At 42.1% G+C, this 21,206-nt stretch overlaps 1 protein-coding gene across 1 annotated transcript in view; it reads left to right on the forward strand.

The window, feature by feature from the left end:
- The window catches only part of PRUNE2 (prune homolog 2 with BCH domain), a 452,865-nt gene that overhangs the window by 72,813 nt on the left and 358,846 nt on the right, over nt 1-21,206 (forward strand). Inside the window, exon 2 of the mRNA XM_082264016.1 lies at nt 725-829. Within this exon, the coding sequence (XP_082120142.1) occupies nt 725-829 (105 nt within the window). The remainder of the gene's footprint in view (nt 1-724; nt 830-21,206) is intronic.

Raw genomic sequence — 21,206 nt, forward strand, 5'->3', positions numbered from 1 at the left:
TAAAGAGATATAGCAGCATCCACAAATATTCTGTCCAAGCTGTTCTGACAGACCAGCTTCTTGATGTGTCAAAGCTTTTCCTCTCCTTCAAACATTCTGCACATTCCTATTGGTAAGTGAGGCTGCTCATCATAGTGATGGGCCAATCGGGAATGCGTATTAGCTGAGCTTAGTGTAATGTTACTATATGTTAGTACAATGTTACGATGTGCACAGCTCCAACACTTCCCGATTGTGTTGGAGCTGTGCATGTCAGAACAGCCCAGCATTTACCCATAACTGGAAGGTTTGGTGGGATGGTATTGGAATGCACCACTATGCGCCTTGAACCTTATACATAGTTGTATAGCAGTTTAGCACATGGCAGAGTCTCTTTAAATATCTATATTATGTTTTAATTAACCTTCAAACTTTCCACAATTAAAAAAAAAATATTGATTCTGTTATCCAATTAAACTAAAAAGACACATTTATTTCCACAAGTCTAAAAAGTACATTTGAACATTTTTTAAGATGCCTAATGTGTCTTTTTCATACATGGTTGAAAGATAACAGAACATATAACAATTTGATGTAATGTTCTTTTTCCAGAGGATATATTACTATATAGCTATCTTGGAATCTGTATCTGATCACTGTGCAGTTTATTGCTCTTTTTAGTATGACCTGCTAACTTTCCATTCATTTTGTATATGATAAGTAATGTCATTTTATATGCTTTCAGGACCAGAGTAAACACTTGGAGAAAGTTCACATTGCCATTGGAAATAAATGCTGTGATTTGGATTCTATAATTTCCACATTAGCTTATGCATATTACTTAGACAAGGTAAGAACAGTTTTTTCAATTGTAAATAAATGCATACATGCATTGTAAATTGTCTTGCATACTAAATGAGTCCACAATTTATTTTGTTTTTTGTACAATGAAAAACAATTGTCAGGGGAGGTTTGTATACTTTTTGATCTGAACCAAATGGAATCTGAAATTTGAATTAAATTATAGATCCATGTATACATACACTTTAACAGTACTGAGGAACACAAATTGAGTAGATCTTGACCCACTAATTACCATGCAATGTCACCCTCATTTTAACCACTTTAGCCCCGGAGGATTTTGCTGCTTAATGACCAGGCCATTTTTTTCAACTTGGCACTGCGTGACTTTAACTGACAATGCAATGCTGTACTCAAACTAAATTTACGTCCTTTTTCCCCACAAACAGAGCTTTCTTTTGGTGGTATTTGATCACCTCTGCGCTTTTTATTTTTTGCGATATTAATAAAAAAAAGAGTGAAAATTTTGAGAAAAAATGACATTTTCTACTTTGTCTTTTAAAAAATATCTAATATACCTAATTTTTGTCATATATTTTGGCCAAAATGTATTTAGCTACATGTCTTTGACAAAAAAAATTTCAATAAACATATTTTTATTGGTTTGCACAAAAGTTATAGCGTCTACAAACTATGATGTAAATACTGGAATTTATGCAGCTTTTACTTTCTGACTGCCTATCTCACTTCATGAAGTGCTAAAATGGTAGGGCAGTACAACCCCCCCTCACCCAAATTATCACTTTTTGGAAAGTAGACATCCTAAGGATTGTCCTGAGAGGCATGTTGAGCTTATTGAATATTTAATTTTTTTGTCACAGGTGTTTGAAAAATTACTAAAAAAAAAAAAATTTTTTAACACAAAGCTCATGCATGCCATGGGTATATGTGTAATTACACCCCAAAATATATTCTGCTGCTTCTCCTGAGTACAGGGATACCACATGTGTGAGTCTTTTTGGGAGCCTAGCCGTGTACGGGACCCCGAAAACCAATCACCACCTTCAGAATTTCAAAGGGCGTAAATTTCTCATTGCACTTTCTCACTACCTATCACTGTTTCGGAGGTACTGAAATGTCAAAATAGCACAAAACCCCCCAAATTACCCCATTTTGGAAAGAAGATACCCCAAGCTATTTGCTGAGAGGCATGGTGAGTTCATGGAATAATTGATATTGTGCCACAAGTTTTGGGAAAATGTAATTTTCTTTTAACACAAAGTTGTCACTAAAAGATCACTAAAAGATAAATTGCTAACACATGCCATAGGTATATTTGGAATGACACCCCAAAATATATTCTGCTACTTCTCGTGAGTACAGGGATACCACATATGTGAGACTTTTTGGGAGCCTAGCTATGTATGGGACCCCGAAATCCAATCACCCCCTTCAGGTTTTCTAATGGCGTAAATTGTGCATTTCACTTCCTCACCGCCTATCCCATTTTCGGAGGCCCTGAAATTTCAAGATAGCACAACTCCCCCCCCCCCCCCAAATGACCCCATTTTGCAAAGTAGACACTCCAAGCTATTTGCTGAGAGGCATGGTGAGTCCATGGAATATTTTATATTTTTCCACAAGTTCCGGGAAAACTATTATTTTTTTTGTTTTTTACACAAAGTTGTCACTAAATGATATATTGATCACACGTGGGTATATGTGAAATGACACCCCAAAATACATTCTGCTGCTTCTCCTGAGTATGGGGATACTCCATGTGTGAGACTTTTTGGCAGTCTATTCGTGTACTGGACCCCAAAAACCAATCACCACGTTTAGGCTTTCAAAGGGCGTAAATTGTTGATTTCACTCTATACTACCTATGACAGTTTCGGAGGCCATGAAATGCCAAGACAGCACAACCCCCCCCCCCCAAATGACCCCTTTTCAGAAAGTAAACACCCTAAACTATTTGAAGAGAGGCATGTTGAGTGTTTTGCAGATCTAACTTTTTGTCACAAAGTTTTGAAATTTGAAAAAATAGGGAAAAAATGCATTTTCCTTTTTTTCCCAAAATAAATGAGACCTGCAAAATACTCACTATGCATCTTAGCAAATACCCTGGGGTGTCTTCTTTTCAAGTGAGGTAGCTGATGATTGTACCTGCAAAGCAAACTGGTTAACATTAGAAAAATGAATACATTGGTACCTGAAAAGTAAAAAATGGTTACCAATGAAAAACAGTAACAAAGTACAGTAAAAGTAAAGTAGGAGGAGTAGAAGAAGAAGAACAGAGTTAGAACAGAAAAATAACTCAAACGACAGCTATTTTGGGCTTTTTTTTATATTTTGTAATTTTTTTTGTAATTTTTTTTTACACTTTTCTTTTCAACTGCAACTTTCCAGTTTAGGGTCTCTCAAAATGTTGATAGCCATCGAACATCTTTCGAGACCCTGTGTTAGTGTGCCCTAGACTGTGCCATGCTGTACCCTACGCTAATACTCCACTAGTGTGTGGTAGCGTTGGAAACATTCCCCGATGCAGAGACCAGGTTGGTCAGGACAGAAGGGACAATAATAACGGGTGTCATGCCTAAATCCGCGCCTGCTACAGACACAACATCTTCTTTGGGGGTGTCTTTGGGTGGGGGTGATTGGAAGGACATGTGGAAAATGCCTCTCATGCAGCCGGCTCACTACATCTGGTAGGGGAAGTTGGGCAGGAGAACCTCCTGGATACAGGTGGGCACTGATGATCTCTTCCTGGAATTCTAGGAAGGATCCAGTTCATCTTTAAGCTTTGTATAGCAAAAAGGCGTTCAGCAAAGCCAATTGGAATAAATAAACAGACACTTTTTTGTACCAACGTCTGGCTTTACAGGCAATTAAGTAGGGCGATAAAAGCTGGTCGTTGAGGTCTACTCCTTCCATATTATGGTTATATTCGTGGACACAGAGGGGCTTCTCCAAAACACCAGTTGCCGTATGAATTTGGACCGTCGTATCTGTGTGAAGGGAGGGCAGAACGAAAACATTCCGTGTATCCCTCCACTTCACTGCAAACAATTTGTCAGTTTTCAAGCAGGCTCTCTCCCCCAGAAGAAAAATGGGAATCTACAAGCCGTTGGGGGAAGCCCCGCGATTAGGTCGCACGGTGCCACATGTGCCAATTTGTAATTTGAGCAGGTGACTAAAAATTGTCCACGTACAAATGGTACTCATAGAAACATAGAAACATAGAATGTGTCGGCAGATAAGAACCATTTGGCCCATCTAGTCTGCCCAATATATCTGAATCCTATGAATAGTCCCTGGCCCTATCTTATATGAAGGATAGCCTTATGCCTATCCCATGCATGCTTAAACTCCTTCACTGTATTTGCAGCTACCACTTCTGCAGGAAGGTTATTCCATGCATCCACTACTCTCTCAGTAAAGTAATACTTCCTCATATTACTTTTAAACCTTTGCCCCTCTAATTTAAAACTGTGTCCTCTTGTGGTAGTTTTTCTTCTTTTAAATATGCTCTCCTCCTTTACCGAGTTGATTCCCTTTATGTATTTAAAAGTTTCTATCATATCCCCTCTGTCTCTTCTTTCTTCCAAGCTATACATGTTAAGGTCCTTTAACCTTTCCTGGTAAGTTTTTTCCTGCTTTCCGAATAAGGGTGACACCAAGTCCCAAACTATCTTGCCACCACTCCCTATGTTGTCTAGGCAGTTGGGGGGCTCCACAGTGCTATCTTTACCCTCGTAAACACGGAAACTAACTGTATAGCCTGTGGCCCTGTCACACAGCTTATACAGCTTGACCCCGTATCTGGCACTTTTGCTGGGGAGATACTGCTTGATAGCAAGGCGGCCAGTAAACTTAATCAGGGACTCATCAAAGCAGACAACTTGTTGGGGGGTAAACAAGGCTGCAAACCACTGATTGAAGTGGTTTACAAGGGGCCGTTGAAGTGCATGAACTGCAGAATTTGCTTGTATCTAGCCCTGGACATGGAAGCAGAGAACATGCGCATATGGTGAATTGGGTTAGTGGACCAATATAACCGCAACTCACTCCTTTTGGTTATGCCCATGTTGAAGGAAAGGCACAGAAACGTTTTAAACTCGGAAACCATTATAGGTTTCCAGCCGAATGGTCTGGCAAGGGAAGAATTTGGGTTGGCGGCGATTAATTGACCAGCATAAAAATTTATTTGGTCCACAATAGATCTGAAAAGATCTTCCGTGAAAAACAGCTCGAAAAAATTAAGGGGAGTAAAATTGGCTGTTTCCACATGAATTCCAGGTTGGGCAGCGAATGGGGTAAGTATGGGTGCTGTAGAATCAGTGGGATGCCAATTAGGATATGCCAGGACATCAGGGAGGGCACTATGGGCTCTACAGGCCTGTCTTTGAATTTGCGGTGGCTGTGGGCCACTACTCGTGCTAGCCACCGCACCAGCTTCAACTGCACTTATGGGACTCGCCACATCACCAAGTGATACTGCAGTGCTGGTATGTCTAGGTCTAGGGTGTACTAGGCCGCTGGTGCTTGCCAGTTCACCAGAAGTGTAAGCTGCACTAGTACTGGCTCTCTGCTCCATATGAGCAACCTGCAATTCCTGTACCTCAGCAACTCCAGAACGGGGTCATGTATGCCTGACCTTAGCAGGGACCCCTCCATCATCAGAGCTATCTGTCAGGGAGCCACTGCTGTTTACAGGCTCATATACTGACCCTGATTCTGCCAGTGAGGCTTCCCCATTGCTCTCATCTGACATGTTCAGTATGCTGTAGGCCTCTTCACTACTGTACCACTGTTTGGACATTTTAGCAACTAAATTTACAGGTACAGTAGTGTGACTCACAGGTAAAAAAAGCACCTGGTTGTCAAGGACTATTTCAACCACTACCAAAAAACTGCTAGTGGTAGCAGGGATCAGGCCTGACTCTGCAAATGCAGCAGTTTTGTGTGTTGTGTTTTTTGGAAATGACAGTAATCTATTGATTACTGCACTTGCCTGGGTGGGTGGGGTGGGCTGGGCGGAGGGGCTAAATGCAGGTGCTGGCAGGTGTCGTGACCGATCCTGCTAACGCTGCGTTTTGGGAACCCTAAACTATTGGGGGCGCTAGTATAGTTCTGATCATATCAAAGATATTGATCCGTTCAGATACTATACTAGTAATGGAGGTGTATGTGTGAGTGTGTGTGTGTATGTGTGTGTTACTGGTAATCAAGGGGTTAACTAATATTTCTAACTATGCGCAGGGGATCTGCGCTGTCCTAGACTGACGCTAACGCTAACTAATGTCACCTGTGACACTAATAATAGTGATCAGAAAAAAAACTGTACACTATAAAAGTGACACTGTGACAGGGCAATGAAGGGGTTAACGGGGTGATCAAGGGGTGATCAGGGGGTTAAATCTATATTGGGGGGGTGGCGGGTATCCTAAGCCTACTTGGGACAGAAACTAACTCGCTAGCGCTAACTTAGGTCACGATCACACTAATAAAGAAGTACAGAAAACCACTGTATACCTGTATACAGTGTGCAATGTGACAGGGGGTGAAGGGGTTAATTGGGGGTGATCAGGGGGGATCAGGGGGTTAAATCTTTATTGGGAGGGGGTGGCGGGTATCCTAAGCCTAAAAGTAATGGTCGCAAGTGCTAAGCCAAGTCACAAGTCACACTATTACAGAAATATAGACAAATGCTATATACTGTCCAAAGTGTGCAACGTGAGAGGGGGTGTAGGGGTTAACTGGGGTGATCAGGGGGGTATCAGGGAGTCAAATCTCTATTGGGGGGTGGCGGGGACCCTAAACCTACTTGGGACAGAAACGAACTTGCTAGCGGTAACAGAGGTCACAATCACACTAATACAGAAGTGCAGAAAACCGCTGTATACCTGTCTATAGTGTGCAATGTGACAGGGGGTGAAGGGGTTAACTGGGAGTGATAAGGGGGGATCAGGGGGTTAAATCTTTATTGGGAGGGGGTGGTGGGTATCCTAAGCCTAAAAGTAATGGTTGCAAGTGCTAAACCAAGTCACAAGTCACACTAATACAGAAATATAGACAAATGCTATATACTGTCCATAGTGTGCAATGTGACAGGGGGTGTAGGGGTTAACTGGGGGTGATCAGGGGGGTATCAGGGAGTTAAATATTTATTGGGAGGGTGGCGGGGACCCTAAACCTACTTGGGACAGAAACTAACTCGCTAGCGCTAACTGAAGTCACAATCACACTAATACAGAAATACAGAAAACCACTATATACCTGTATATAGTGTGCAATGTGACAGGGGGGAGGGGATAACTGGGGGTGATCAGGGGGTTAAATCTTTATTGGGGGGGTGGCGGGTATCCTAAGCCTAAAAGTAATGGTCGCTAGCGCTAAATGATGTCACTAGGCACACTAATACAGAAATATAGAAAACTGCTATATACTATATACAGTGTGCTATGTGACAGGGGGTGTAGGGGTGGGGGGAGGGTGATCGGGGGTTAAATGTGCCAGTCTACCTGTGTGTGTGTGCTTGGTGCAGTACTCGCGTTTTTATCCCCTCTCTTCTCTCGATGAATCCAAAAAGGATTTTTTAAGGGGAGAGAGGACCTTTTCTGTGCCTGTGTTTACAGTTCACAGGCACAGCTAGGTCTGTGATTGGTCAGGACCGATCGGCAGGTCCAGGCCAAAAATCATTGGCCTGGACCTGATGACTGATCGGTTCTGAACCCAATCAGACCATCGGCGGGGCCGGGGGCGTGCAGGACTGCACCCCAGAGAGGAGGGAGCAAGCGATGTAGTACTTGCTCCTGCCACTTGACGGCCGCCCACCGCAGTAAATCTGCGGTGGGCGGTCGTCAAAGTGGTTATTGCACCAATACAGTAGCCATTTTTAACACTGTTTAAAGTATACTGCAGGAGCCCAAACATGTTCATAGAGATTTAACTGTTATTGTATACTTGATTTAAAGAGCATGTTGTAACAAAAAAAAACATATTTAGTACATTTCTAGAATACATGCACATTTTGTTATGCTTTAGCCCTTTAAGCACACTTCAAGTACAGAAAAAATATTGTTTATGTGCCCAATATAGTGTGTTCCTACCTCTGTGGCATAACAAAACAGCTCTGGATTTCTAAACATATGGTGTCAGCCCTGCCTGTTTCATTTCTGATGGATTGCAAAGTACACAGACCTCTCCTATCTCCCCCCCCCCCCCTTGTGCACAGGAAGTCATCTGTTCACAAGAACAACAGGTAATATTTGCACTTATCAAAAATATAAAATAAAATATTTTTAACGTCTAGCAGACCAAAGGGGGGGGCACATAATTTAAGAGAATATCATTATTTGGGTTAATATACACTTTAACAACTATGGACAAGGTTTGAGTTCAGATTTGTGGTTCATGATTCTGGCAAATGAAGAATTTTGCTGGATCTAATTTTTTGTACACCATAATGCACTGCATGGCCTTTGAACTTAGGTCAGCTGGCTTAGAAGGGTCAATAATCTCTTCAGTACATCTGATAATGTTAACAAAGACTTAAATTGGAAGTATAGTGTAGTACACTATTGGTGTTGTTAGAAAAATGTTCTCCCCCTTCCTTCTAACCATGACATCAGCCACTATCTCCCATTGCCCATCTGTTGTCAGCATGCCCTCTTCTCTCCTGCAGTAGCCGCTCACTGACACCGGGGAGCTGGAGCTCCCGTATCAAGTGATTGCACTGGAGTGAATTCAATAAAGTTATTTCCACAGATCTGTTTTTTAATGGTTATGTAGCAAAGGTAGGAGAAGGGTGTTGGCAACATTTTCAACAACATTATAGCCTCAACTTCTACTTTAACAAATGTCATTCAAAAATATTTCAACATTTTATTTGAGTTAAACCTTCAATTTGGTATAAATGGAATTTCCTAAATGAAAATCACATCCTGCTCCTTTTTCCATTCTGCATCTTCGAAATTTCTCGGTACTATGGTGGAAAATGATCATCAATTTGACCTGTCTAATAATTATAAAAGTGAACAAATGTTCTGAAAAAAAGGACACTACCATACAGTCCTATACAGTGCTACACTGTGCTAAATTACGGTGGATTACAGTGTGGAGGGCTACATATTCTTGTGCACCCCTCCCCTGTCTTCACAGTTCATAGGCCCAATAGTCCTTTCTAGGACTACTTTTTGTGTGTGAGAGAAACAACTGTAGGCACCGCTCAGGCACTGCAAATATGCTATAAAATGTTTCCACAGCTTGACCTTAGCTGCCCAATTTATAATGTTTGTTGTAGGTGTAGCAGGTTTTCCAGGCATTGGGCCTGATGTGGGTCTGCCATTGTTACCGGTTACCTCTCCAGCCCATGTGAGCTGCGACCCTGGGTGTGAGAACTGAGACATGGACAACTCCGGCATCTTTGGTTGTTTTATTGTATTTTTAGGGGATGGGAGAAGGGAATGAGTGGGATACTCCTTTGTACTCGACTATGTACAATTCTGGGACTTTTATATCAAAAATGCCCGTTAGCGCTGTCTTAACGCCAGCCGACGCTAGCCAATGCTTACTGGCGATTTGAACACACTTCATCTCTGAAAGCTGTGCTGGAACTCCGACTTAAGTCCAAAAGATCCAGGACTGTAGAATACTGAACTTCTAACAATATTTGCACTCAAAAGTCACTGACTACTCCCCCCTGCCTTGCACTGGCTTGAGGTAGCTTGTTGTGAGTTCATGTATAGCTGCAACTCTTAACTGATGCACTACACACTGTGCACTGACTCTTCAGGGCCCAATCTGCAGGCGCCCCCTTTCACACGTCAGGGTCCTCAACCTAGGTACCCCCTCTATCACTTTAGGGTCCTCTTACCAGGTACCCCCTTTACAGCTAGCTGATACTTGGATCCTAGAACCTTCTCCGGAGTGGTCTCTGCTAATGCTAGGCAGACCCCAGGGGCAATCCTCAGTACTCACGACCTGTGTAGGCTTTCCTGGGACTGGACCCCTCTCGCTCTCTGCTGGTTCTCGGCACACCGGATCCCCCTCAGCTCAGCTCAGCACTCTCTGGATTCTCAGGCAGCACCTGAGAAATCTGCTTCCTCTGACAAGAGGAGAGACAGCTGTCCTCTACCTCCTGGGACATTGTTTCCCACCAAAGATGCTCAGTCACACACTCCCCTCAGACTTATACCCACTCCCAGAATCCTTTGCAGCAGAATCTGCCTTCTGGGGTAGTTACCAGCCTGAATGTGTCCCTGATTGGGTTTCCTCCAATGCCCTATGAGAAGCCTCTAACAGAGCCAGTGGGGAGACTCTCCTCTCAGCAGGCACACCTGCAAGCCATGACACCCTAACCAAAAAGCAATCATGGCCCTGCTGTTAGGCAGACAAGGCCCACTATGCATTTACCTAGCACCTACCTGTAGGGTGCTACATAGGGAAAATTCTGTTTCTCTAACTTTGCCCAGGAATTGTAAATTTGCCACACAGTGTTCACACAGCAGACATCAGCTGCCTATGTTCTAATGTTTTCAGCAGGTATGAATGGCCTAGAACTGGTATGGCTGCTGCACCTTTCCTTTCCTTTGTTCTGGTAAATTTGAGGTAGAGCAACGATTTCCATATGGGTATATTTGTTAACTGTTTTTATATGTTTACCTCATCTTGAACTTGTACCATCTAGTAATGTCTGTGTGTGATGAATCTTTTTTTTTTTTTTTTTTTTTTTTACTTCTGTCCATATTTTAGAATTGTACCATGCCTTTGGTTTAATATAGGAACATTCTGTTTATTAACTGGACCGGAAGGATTTGCCCCCAATGACCAGGCCATTTTTTGCAATTCAGCACTGCATTACTTTAATGAACAATTGCGCGGTCATGCGGAGCTATACCTAAATGAAATTAATGTCCTTTTTTCCCCATAAATAGAGCTTTCTTTTGGTGATATTTGATCACCTGTGCATTTTTTATTTTGTGCACTATAAACAAAAAAAACAGTGTCATTTCTGAAGAAAAAAAAAACACAATATTTTTCACATTCTGCTATATACCATTCCCCCCAAAAAATGTAAAAATAAAATAGTTTCATCCTTTTAGGCCAATTTGTATTCTGCTACATATTTTTGGTAAAAAAAAATCACAATAAGCGTATTTTGATTGGTTTGCGCAAAAGTTGTCGTGTCTACAAATCAGGGGAAAGATTTATGTAATTTTTATTTCTTTATTTAGTTTTACTAGTAATAGCGGCGATCTGCGGTTTTCAGCGGGACTGTGATATTGTGGTGGACAGATTGGACCCCTAACTGACATTTTTAACACTTATGGTGGGACCAGTGACATTGCTACAGTAATCAGTGCTAAAAATATGCACTGTTACTGTAATAATGACACTGGCAGGGAAGGGGTTAACCTAGGGGTGAACAAAGGGTTAAATGTGAGCTTAGGGGAGTGTTTTCTAACTGTGGGTAAAGGGACTTGTGAAATGATCATAGAGACCTGTGATCCTATATAGAAGGATCACAGGAGCTCTGTGTTCATTTCAGAGAGAACAACAGCTGACAGTTCTTCTCTCTCAGCGGGGAGCAATCCTGGTATCCTGGCGTCAATCGCGGCCCGGTGGATCAGCATCCCCGCCTAGTAAGGGCGGAAGCGCCACCAGGCATTGCTCCTGATGTACCCATATGTCGATTTGCGCAACCGAGCCAGCCTGCTGCAGTATATATGCAGCAGGCGGTCGGCAAGCGGTTAAAAAAAATTAAAAAGTTTGCTGCAGGAAAATCCTTTTTTTTACACATGTGCAGCCTATTTCGGTGCTCTGGCATTAAAAAATATTTGTGGGTATTATCTCTAATGTACTGCAAATTTTTTTAAGGTAAAATTTCCTTTGTCTCTTCTTTATATATTGGGGCCTTAACAGGCTTCTTCCATACTGCCAAGCCATTGTATTATATTGGTGGTTTCTGTCTGTCTCTGAAATATTATACTCTAATATTAATTGCAAGGTGAAAACCTGCCTGATCACCCCCTCTTACATTGTGACTTAACCAAACTGCTTACATACTATCCAGCTAATTTACAATATATGTGGTTATTCTCTCTCAAATAATATGCTCTATTGTTTATTTCAAGATAAAACCAGTCTTGTCTCTCCCTCTTACATTGCTGCCTTACCAAGCTATTTACGTACTGTCTAGCTACTAAACAATATTCGTGGCTATTGTCTCTCAAATAGTACACTCTAATGTTTATTTGAAGATAAAATGTGCCTTCCATAGAAAGAAATGGCAACCCCTCCAAGATAATGCAGTCTGGTAGTATAAAAAAGAAGCTTACAAACGTTACAGTTAAACTGTTGTGCCACTAGCCAATTTCTACAAATTTAACAGCAGATTCTTTTTTCAAGGGAAAACTCTGTTATAATTTTTAAATTGGTTGTGGCTGCTACTTCCACCATAAAATTCAGACTTCTTACCACTGTAAAAAAAAAAAAAAAAAAAAAAAAAGAACTAGTGCTGCAGCCAAAACTAGCTTAAAAAGCCCTTTTCCCCTTTGAAATAAATATGATTAGGATGCTGCTGCTGTATGTAGGCCAAGATAAAAGAAAACTTTAAAAAAATCATCCATCCAAAGTATGTGATGCCAGAACACAATGTGAATGAGGTGGCATGAGAAAATTGTACTGTTTCATAGCACCACATACAGCTTTAGGGATTCACCAACAACTGCCACCACCCTGTGAATCCACACAATCAGATTCACTCATCCCTACTAACAACCATGGTCACAGTGAAGAGACTGGGAGCCAAGGCCAAAAACATCACCTCACAGCTGTTATCTGATCTAGAAGTGTTGCAAAAAATTACTGTTTTGTAAGGAGAAATCTTTCTTCGTTCAACAGATCTAAAAAAAACTTGAAAGAAGTGGACAGTTGCTCAATATACCAATGCACTTTGTAGCTATCTGATTAAATAAGAAAGAAAGGAAAATAAGGGAGACAAATACAGTCATTTAGAAATTCAATACAACCTTAATGTTGTAAGAACCAAGAAAGGCAACTACCTTTACTGCGGTCTGCTCTCAGAATTATATTTTGCCAAAGTGCAATTGGTCCTTAGAAATGGAAATGCTTTATAAGATGTCACAATCATTGTATCATTTCCTAAAAAAGATAGTCATCTAGTATAAAGGCCCGTACACACGTACCGATCGTCGGCATACAAACGTCGGTGGACGAAGGATCTGCCGATTGTACGCGTGTTAGTATGGTGCCTCCGACAGATGTCTGCGCACAATCCGCGGACAAAAGTCTTTCTTGCAAACATGAAAATATTTGTATGCCGACACCAGAACGGACGATTGTTCGCCTGTCAGTACACAATTCTGCCGACACACAGCTACAAATCCCAACACGCATGATCAAACCAAATGAGTTCCCGGAAGAATTTTCTCTAGTAAACTCAACATTTTATTCAGAAAGAACTTTCGGCTCGCGGAAGTCCAAGAAATAGGTGAAATGCGGAGCACATGCTCATCTTGATAAATGTGAGAAGAAGGAAGATGCTGCTCATAATGCCATACTTTTCTAATAAAAAGGCATGTGTTCTGTTATGATGAAGATAATGTTTGTCTATTCTATCTGTTCTATCAAATTTTAGAATTAAATAATTTGAACTCTTCACCATTATTTTTGTATTTTCACACCAAAGATCTAACTATTGATATGACCCTTTATTCTTGTATGAATTAATGTCTAAAACATATTTTTCAGGTTATGCACAATATTAAACATGTTAACAAATTCAGATAGGCCATTTTTTATTTTCAATTTTCTTTATTTTTTGGATCTCAGCAAAAAAAAAACAAAGCAAACATCAATACTTTCCGTATAACTAAACATAAAAAAGGTCCATTTGGACAAAATTAAACTAGAAACTGGCAAACAGGGGTAAAATAAATAATAGGGGGTTACAAAAATTAAAGTTGCTGGTAACTGTAATCAGGTTGCCATGAGGGCAGGTTTGGATCATGCTGGCCATATTGCCACTGGCCATGTGGCATTTGGCGAGGTGGTGGGTGTTGTGGAGGTGGAGGTGGAGGTGGAGGGCACGGGTGCTCCTGGCATGCATGGCTGTGCTCAGTAAGTATGCCGTTTTCAGCCTTTTGCAGCACATCAAGAATAATTTTTCTGGCATACTGACACTGCCTGAGGTCCACCTTATCTAAAATTTTTGCCGTCATGTTGCCGAAGGACTCATTGGCCTCCGGTTTCCGACGTAGGGCTATGGTGGCCTCCTGGATAAACTCGTCGGTGATGTCATCCACGTGCTTCCTCTTTTGCCTCCGTTTGGCAGGAGGAGGTGGTGGTGGAAAGAGTTCCGCAGGCTCCTCAGGCTCCTCAGGCTCCGCAGGCTCCCCAGGCTCCTGGCTGCAACCTGGCTCCTCCTCAGTGACACTTCCCTGTTGATGAAATGAACAATTGATTAGAATGTTATAGTGTATATAAAAAGTCATGTTTGTTATATTATTGTGAACAAATAGCAGACTTTACATACAGTGGCATATCTAGGGTCTCCAGTGCCCTTGTTGAGGAGCTGTATTTGGCAACAACCCCCCCCCCCCAAGATCAATGTAAAACTGTAACCCACCCCCCCAAAAAAAAATTAAAGGGCATTAAAAGTTTCTAATTTGCCCCTTGTTTGCCCAGTGTAGAGCTCTCTAGTGGGCAATCATTGTCTCAGGTGTGAAAAAGAAAGAGAGGGTTGAGAGCTAGAGAGAGGGAGAGAAAGAGGGGGTGTGAGAGAGAGAGGAGGGGGTTGCAGAGAGAGAGGGGCCTGAACTTGCAGAGGACTTGATGTAGGGCATTGAGGGTGAAGCAGTGCAGGGAAACATGAATAAGGAAGCCACCTGCCTTGCTGACCCAGAGTGAGAGACCAGAGACATGGAAGCAAGGATGGATGGATCATTTGCAGGAGCTGTTAGTTTTGTATTAAAAAAGGTTGAGCCAGAGGAATGCTGAGGCTACAGCAGTGTTTGTTAGGACCAGAGGTGTGCTGGGGATGCAGCAGTGTTTGTAAGACCAGAGGTGTGCTGGGGATGCAGTGAGAGGCAGTCTCAGTCTCCTGGTCTTTTGGCTCAGCTGCTCTCAATGTTTTACACCTGCATGAAGCAGCTCTCAATGTTTTACACCTGCATGAATCCGCCTGCAAACTGGGGGTTCTGGGGTGTGCAGGCTGAGTGGATTGTTAAAATAAACAATAAAACAATGCCAATGTTTTTGTGACCCACCCCCCTTGGCCTGCGCCCCTGGCGGTTGCCTGTCATGCCAACCCCTTGCTATGCCCGTTTACCTAAAGGGTCAATTATGGTTTAGCTTATAATTTTGTTACATGATTACATTTTAGCAGACAATATATTGTGAAATGCCATACCTGAGTAAAACTCTCCTCCAGGAAATCCTCATCCTGGCTTGGATCTACCGACACTGAGCCCTCTGCCGAAGTAGAAGGCAGTGTTGAAATTGACGGCCTGGATTCCATGGTGTCTGCCAGGAACCGCATGTTATCAAAGTACCACAGCCGTGGTACATATACATTCCGTGCCCCTGCTCCAGACTGGGTGGACTCCTCTATTTTTTTTAACTCCCGCCTGTAGGCAGTGCGAATACTGTTTATTTTTTTGCGGATATACTCAAAATTTGCCCCAGGACAGACGGGCTTGTAGAAGGCCACCAAATGTTCCATGGCCTGTTTTCTGAGTTTTCTATTTTTATAATCTGCGGACTTGACTTGCCACAAACAGGGCAGTTGCCTGAATTCATCAATAAAACTTATTAAAAAGTTGTGGGTGGTGAAATTGTCCACCATATTGCAGGACAGTATATGCCTGCAAGACACAAAACAACACAAAACATATTAAAAGAGCATTTATTTTGGCACATAATAAAGATATTCCTAATAAAAGCTGTATAGGGCCCAAAACACACACTTTCTATTAAAAGAGTCGTACCTTTGTTTGTGGGGAAAAGTCGTGATTCGCCGCTCGATCGTGCTCCAACTCTCGATATGTCCGCTAGCGAATCGTCGGCCGAACGATCTGGCGTCCTTTAAATACAGCGCAGGCGTCAACTCCTCCTCCAGTGGCGGGCTTGTGCAGGGGTGTGTACGTGCCGAAGATCAGGCCTACATGCGACACTCACACCTGAGGCAGTGGAATAATCATTGTTTAATTACGAACCATGTCTCAACAATCTGGGAGCTCAATTAGTGGGGGCCGAAGTGATTGGGCCACCCGAAAATCAAGGGCTACACCCATGTCAAAGCCAGAAATGGTGGAGATGGTCTCCATTTTAGAAAAAATGGATTACGATGGAAAGTTGGCAAATTACGATCGGCCCAATGCCAGGAAAGATGGCATCATGGACAAGGTGGTGGCCTGTTTGGTCAAAAAATTCGGTGTCGAGCGATCGAAAGATCAGATTCGGAAACGGTGGTCTGACCTCAAACACCGTGAGCAGGATCAGCTTTCCCAAATCCATCGGATTTTGAAAAAAAGTAAGTTTTATTTTTTCTTTATTTTTTTAATCATGCAATATGTTTTTTATAATTTTGTGTATGTTGTATTAACATGTCTAGATTATAATGTCTATGTAAAAAGTTAGATTACTCATTTTAGTTGTCATGTCGTGATTTGATCGATCTATTGTTGATGTTTTAGTATATGACATTAAAAGTCAGGAAGCCATAGTTAAAAATATATGTATTGTGTTGCAACGAACGTTCTTTCCTGCACGAATCTTCTCAGCAAACATTCCTATTAATCACAGATTATTATTCAAACCTTTAAATAGGAGAAAAACGTAAACTCCGTGCCAAACTATGGGAAAGGAGGAGGAGAGGTCTGGCAGCTCCATCGGCAGTTGCCGAACAAGATGAGGACATGGGCACAGAAGGTGGCACAGATTCCACTAAAGGTAATTGGTTCCTATGCACTGTCAAACATTAATGTACCATATTTTTCGTAGATAACCATGTACATGTCTTCATATTTGTTACTAAAAGAGCTATCAAGCAGGGCACCATGTCCTAACAAATGTACCTCTTGTGACTTTTATGATATGGCCAATGTTTTGTATTATGTAGATGAAGACATTATTCCGGAAATAATCCTGGTGGAGCCAACAAGTGATGAGACACCAGAGCAACAAGAAGGTTGGTAGTCACAGATTTTTGTGTAGTGGGATCATAGAAATATGTGTATTTGCAATGATTGTTTAACCTTATATTCTTGTATTCCCTTACAAATTTACATTGCAGATGTTGCATCATGCCAGGATGTGGCATCCCCAGCCAGGTCAGAAGCCCGATCTCCTGGCAACTTGCCAAGCAGCATGGAAGCCAGTTCCGAAACTGTGGAGGAACCAGGACCAAGTGTCCAAGAGCCAATTGTGTGCCCACGTAGGTTTTTGCAGAATGATTTTTATCAGTGTTATTTTTAGCCTCCAATTTACAACACTAGTTCCCTATGGGAGCCTCTTTATTTGAATGGAAGTCGCACCGTAAGTCGGATCAGGATGCTCTGACTTGCGGGGCCACTTGCGTTGTGAAGATTTTTGAGGGGGAACTACACCAAAAAATTGAACAACCCACCGTGGGTGTCCCCCCAAGTTCACAACCAGGCCTTTTGTGTGTGGTATTGAGTTTGAGGGTATGCCCACAACAAAAAGACAGCGTGGGTTACCCCCAAAACCCCTACCAGACCCTTATACAAGCATGCAGCTTGTCAGGCCAGGAAAGAGAACGAGCAAGCGGACCAAACACCCCCTGGACCACAGCAGGACACATGCCCTCAACATGGGGGGGTTTTGTTGCTTTGGGCCAGGGGGCCTCTGCACCGCACACCCAAAAGCACCTTACTCCCATGTAGAGGAGGACAAGAGCCTCATCCCCACAACCCTGTCTGGTGGTTTTGGGGGGTCATGCGGCCAGGGGGTTCCTAGGACTTTGGAAGCAACCTTTAACAAAGGGTGGCCCCCAGATCCCAGACCCCAATCACTATGTGAATGGGTATGGGGTACATAGTACCCCTACACATTAACCACATAAATGGAAGTGTATGTGAATAACGACAGGAGACGTTTATGAAATGTTCTTAAAGATCTTCATCCGGTCTTCTCCACTCTGCTCTTTGGATCTTCTCCTCTCCAGTCTTCTGCTGTCCAATCTTCTGCTCTTATGTTGTCTGCTCTTTTGCCCTAGGCTCTTCTTCTTCCTCCTGTCCTCCTCCAATGCTGTTGCCGTGCATTCTGCCCGTCTCTGGTCTCTGCATCTTAATATATATACATTACAACCATGCCCTCACAATGACGTCATCATGCGTTCACACCCCTAATGAATATATAGTAAGCTCAGGAGACCGGCAGAATCATCAGCAACAGCATCGGAGGAGGACAGGAGGAAGAAGAAGAGCCTAGGGCAAAAGAGCATAAGAACAGGGTAGGTATTAACTCGAGAGGAATTTAAGATTACCTGGACACCAAATGTTTCTCTATTATTATGACCTCATGTAGGTGATTCACATTGACTCATTTTTTTTTATTTTTTACAGACCATGTTTTACATAGTTGCACATTAGCCAAATTGACCCGTGAGGCTCTCCAATGCTGCGCAGACCTGGAACAAATAAAGGAGACTGCAACGGCATTACAAATCAAAATGCGCAATTTTGTGGACATGATTGGCAAATTTTAAGCCACAATTTTACTAGGTTTTTAATGTTTGTATTGGGATGTTCCTGATGTTACAAATTTTTTATAATGTTTTAGGGCATTTTAATTACACTCAGATGTTAAAGAGTGTACCCAAGTTTGGGAAAAGCACTTTACAACACCCTAACCCTAACCCTAACCCTAACCCTAACCCTAACCCTGTGAATGTTTGATACTAAAACGTTTTTACATTCAACAATGTGTGTTCAATTCTTTATTAGACTTTCGTTGGGGGGTCGAGGTCTAAAGCTGTGTAAAGAAGCACTAAATGTATGATGGCTGTCCTATTCCCATATTTACATGTTAATGAAAGCATTTTGGACACTGCCATATGCGAGTTGCTGGAGGTGTCAATGAAATGTTAAAGATACCCCCAGTTTTAACGCATATCACAGTGCGATCTGACATTTCACACAGGATCGGATCACACAAGTTTGAACGATTGTGCGATCCTATCCTGATGCGGCTGAATAAATGCATCATGTGCGACTTTTGTGCGAGTGCAGTGCGAATTGAGCCATACAAACTGTATAGCTGATTTTCGCATGAACATCTGATCGAATGTAATAAAGGAGCAGTGCGCTACGATATTACATGCCATCAGATGTGCAGTGTGAATTGAGACATACACTTTGTATGGCTACATTCGCACTGAACACGCATACAAGTCGCACATGACCCTTTATTTCTGATGTATCTGGATTGGATCGCACAGTGCTTAACACTTGTGGAATACAATCCTGTGCAAAAAGTAAGTGGCGGGTCACCCTTATGCAATGCTGGAAGGCTGCAAAGTCGCAGACTTCCCGCATCGCATAAGTGTGACTCAACACTCAAGGTACTAGCAGTCCTAGGATTCAATATGGCATTGATATTGCCAGTAGCAATCAGTGTAGGGAGATCAGTGTAATCTATAGTGTATTGCTTGTTCGTTGCTCTAGTTCACTTTCCATTACCTATATATATAACACTTTGAGATGAACAATGATCAAGTTTCACATAACACTGACATATCCTAACATTGGTGGGCAGTGAGAAGGATGTCATAAATGAACACAACATAACAGGTGTAGGTACTTTGTTAATACCCTAATGTATTATATGAAATATATAGTATGGGCAACTTCTGGACAATGAACACCAATGTAAGGTGACATTAGATGAACCTTGGGTGTGACCTAGTTCTCAATGTGACAGGGTTTGTGTACATTTTGTGGGGTGCAGAAGGCCCTTGTATTTACACCACTGGCTAAAAAATAACACATGGCCATCATCACTTTGGATCAGCTGGTGAGAGACTACAGTCAAGAAACACACTGATGAATGTATTAACCCTTCCAAAGTCACACATATATAACACATGATTAACCCAGATAATTGTGTTTGGCATATGTGCCCAAATGATTATAATCCACAATACAGAATCATTGCAATTTTTGTTTAATGTGTTGAAAAATAATATATCTCTGACATTTATCTTGTGTGTCCAATCTTTAACAAGATTAATGGGTGTGTGACAGTGATTGCTGCCAGGACACAGCTCCTCTCCCCACGAAATAGTCCAGATATTCCTGGCGGATCTGACGGGCCCTGTGTGATGCCAATGCTGACCGTCCAACTTCCATTGACGTCATGGACTCCACTTGGTTAGAAGGTTGGGCCTCTCCACTTGTACCTGGCATAGCAGGGTCAGTATCCAGTTGCTGCAATACATAATTTTGTGCATTCCTGCGTAGGAAGTTGTGCAAAATGCAGCAACACAAGACCACATTATCCACTTTGTACAGTGCCAGGTTTATGGACGTCAGGAATATCCGGAACCGGTTGGCCATTATCCCGAAGGCATTCTCCACAACTCTGCGAGCTCTGGACAACCGGTAGTTGTAAATCCTTTGGTCTGGGGTGAGGTTCCTCTGAGGGTAGGGCTTCATGAGATGCTCCCCAAGCGCAAAAGCCTCATCTGCGATAAACACAAAGCTCATACCCTCAACAGTTTGCTCCCTGGATGGCAGGTTCAGAGTGCCGTTCTTTAGACGACGAGCGAACTCCGTCTGATCAATAACTCCCCCATCCGAATTGCGGCCATTTTTGCCAATATCCAAAAAAATAAACTCATAGTTTGCATTAACTATGGCTAGCATGACTATACTAAAAAAACCTTTATAATTATAAAAAAATGTGCCCGAATTCGGAGGGGGGACAATGCGGACGTGCTTCCCATCAATAGCACCCCCACAATTGGGAAAATTCCACTTCTCCAGAAATTGATCAGAAATCTCCAGCCATTGCTCTGCGTTTGAAGGAAACTGTGGGGAAAAAATAAAAAAAAAAAAATTAGTGCTTGAGCACATCACATTATTAATTACACACACAGTTGTCTGTTAAATGCTTATGCAACTTGCTAAAAAAATATACAACAGGAAGGCAAAGGTTTGGATATGGGGATGTAACATCTACATACATTTATTTTCAACCTCCTATTGTTCTTATATTGTAAAGGGCCATACACACTAGAAGATTCTCTGAAGACTTTTTCGTGCAGATTTACCTTTTCTATGTAGTGCAAGGGCCTACCAGATTGCATAGGATTTGAAAGTGTTTGTTGGACCTTATATTATTTGGTTTTGGTAAATCGGAAGGATAAATTGTTCTGA

Source organism: Pelophylax lessonae (genome assembly GCF_965119305.1).
Source record: "Pelophylax lessonae genome assembly, chromosome: 1".
Classification (NCBI taxonomy): domain Eukaryota; kingdom Metazoa; phylum Chordata; class Amphibia; order Anura; family Ranidae; genus Pelophylax; species Pelophylax lessonae.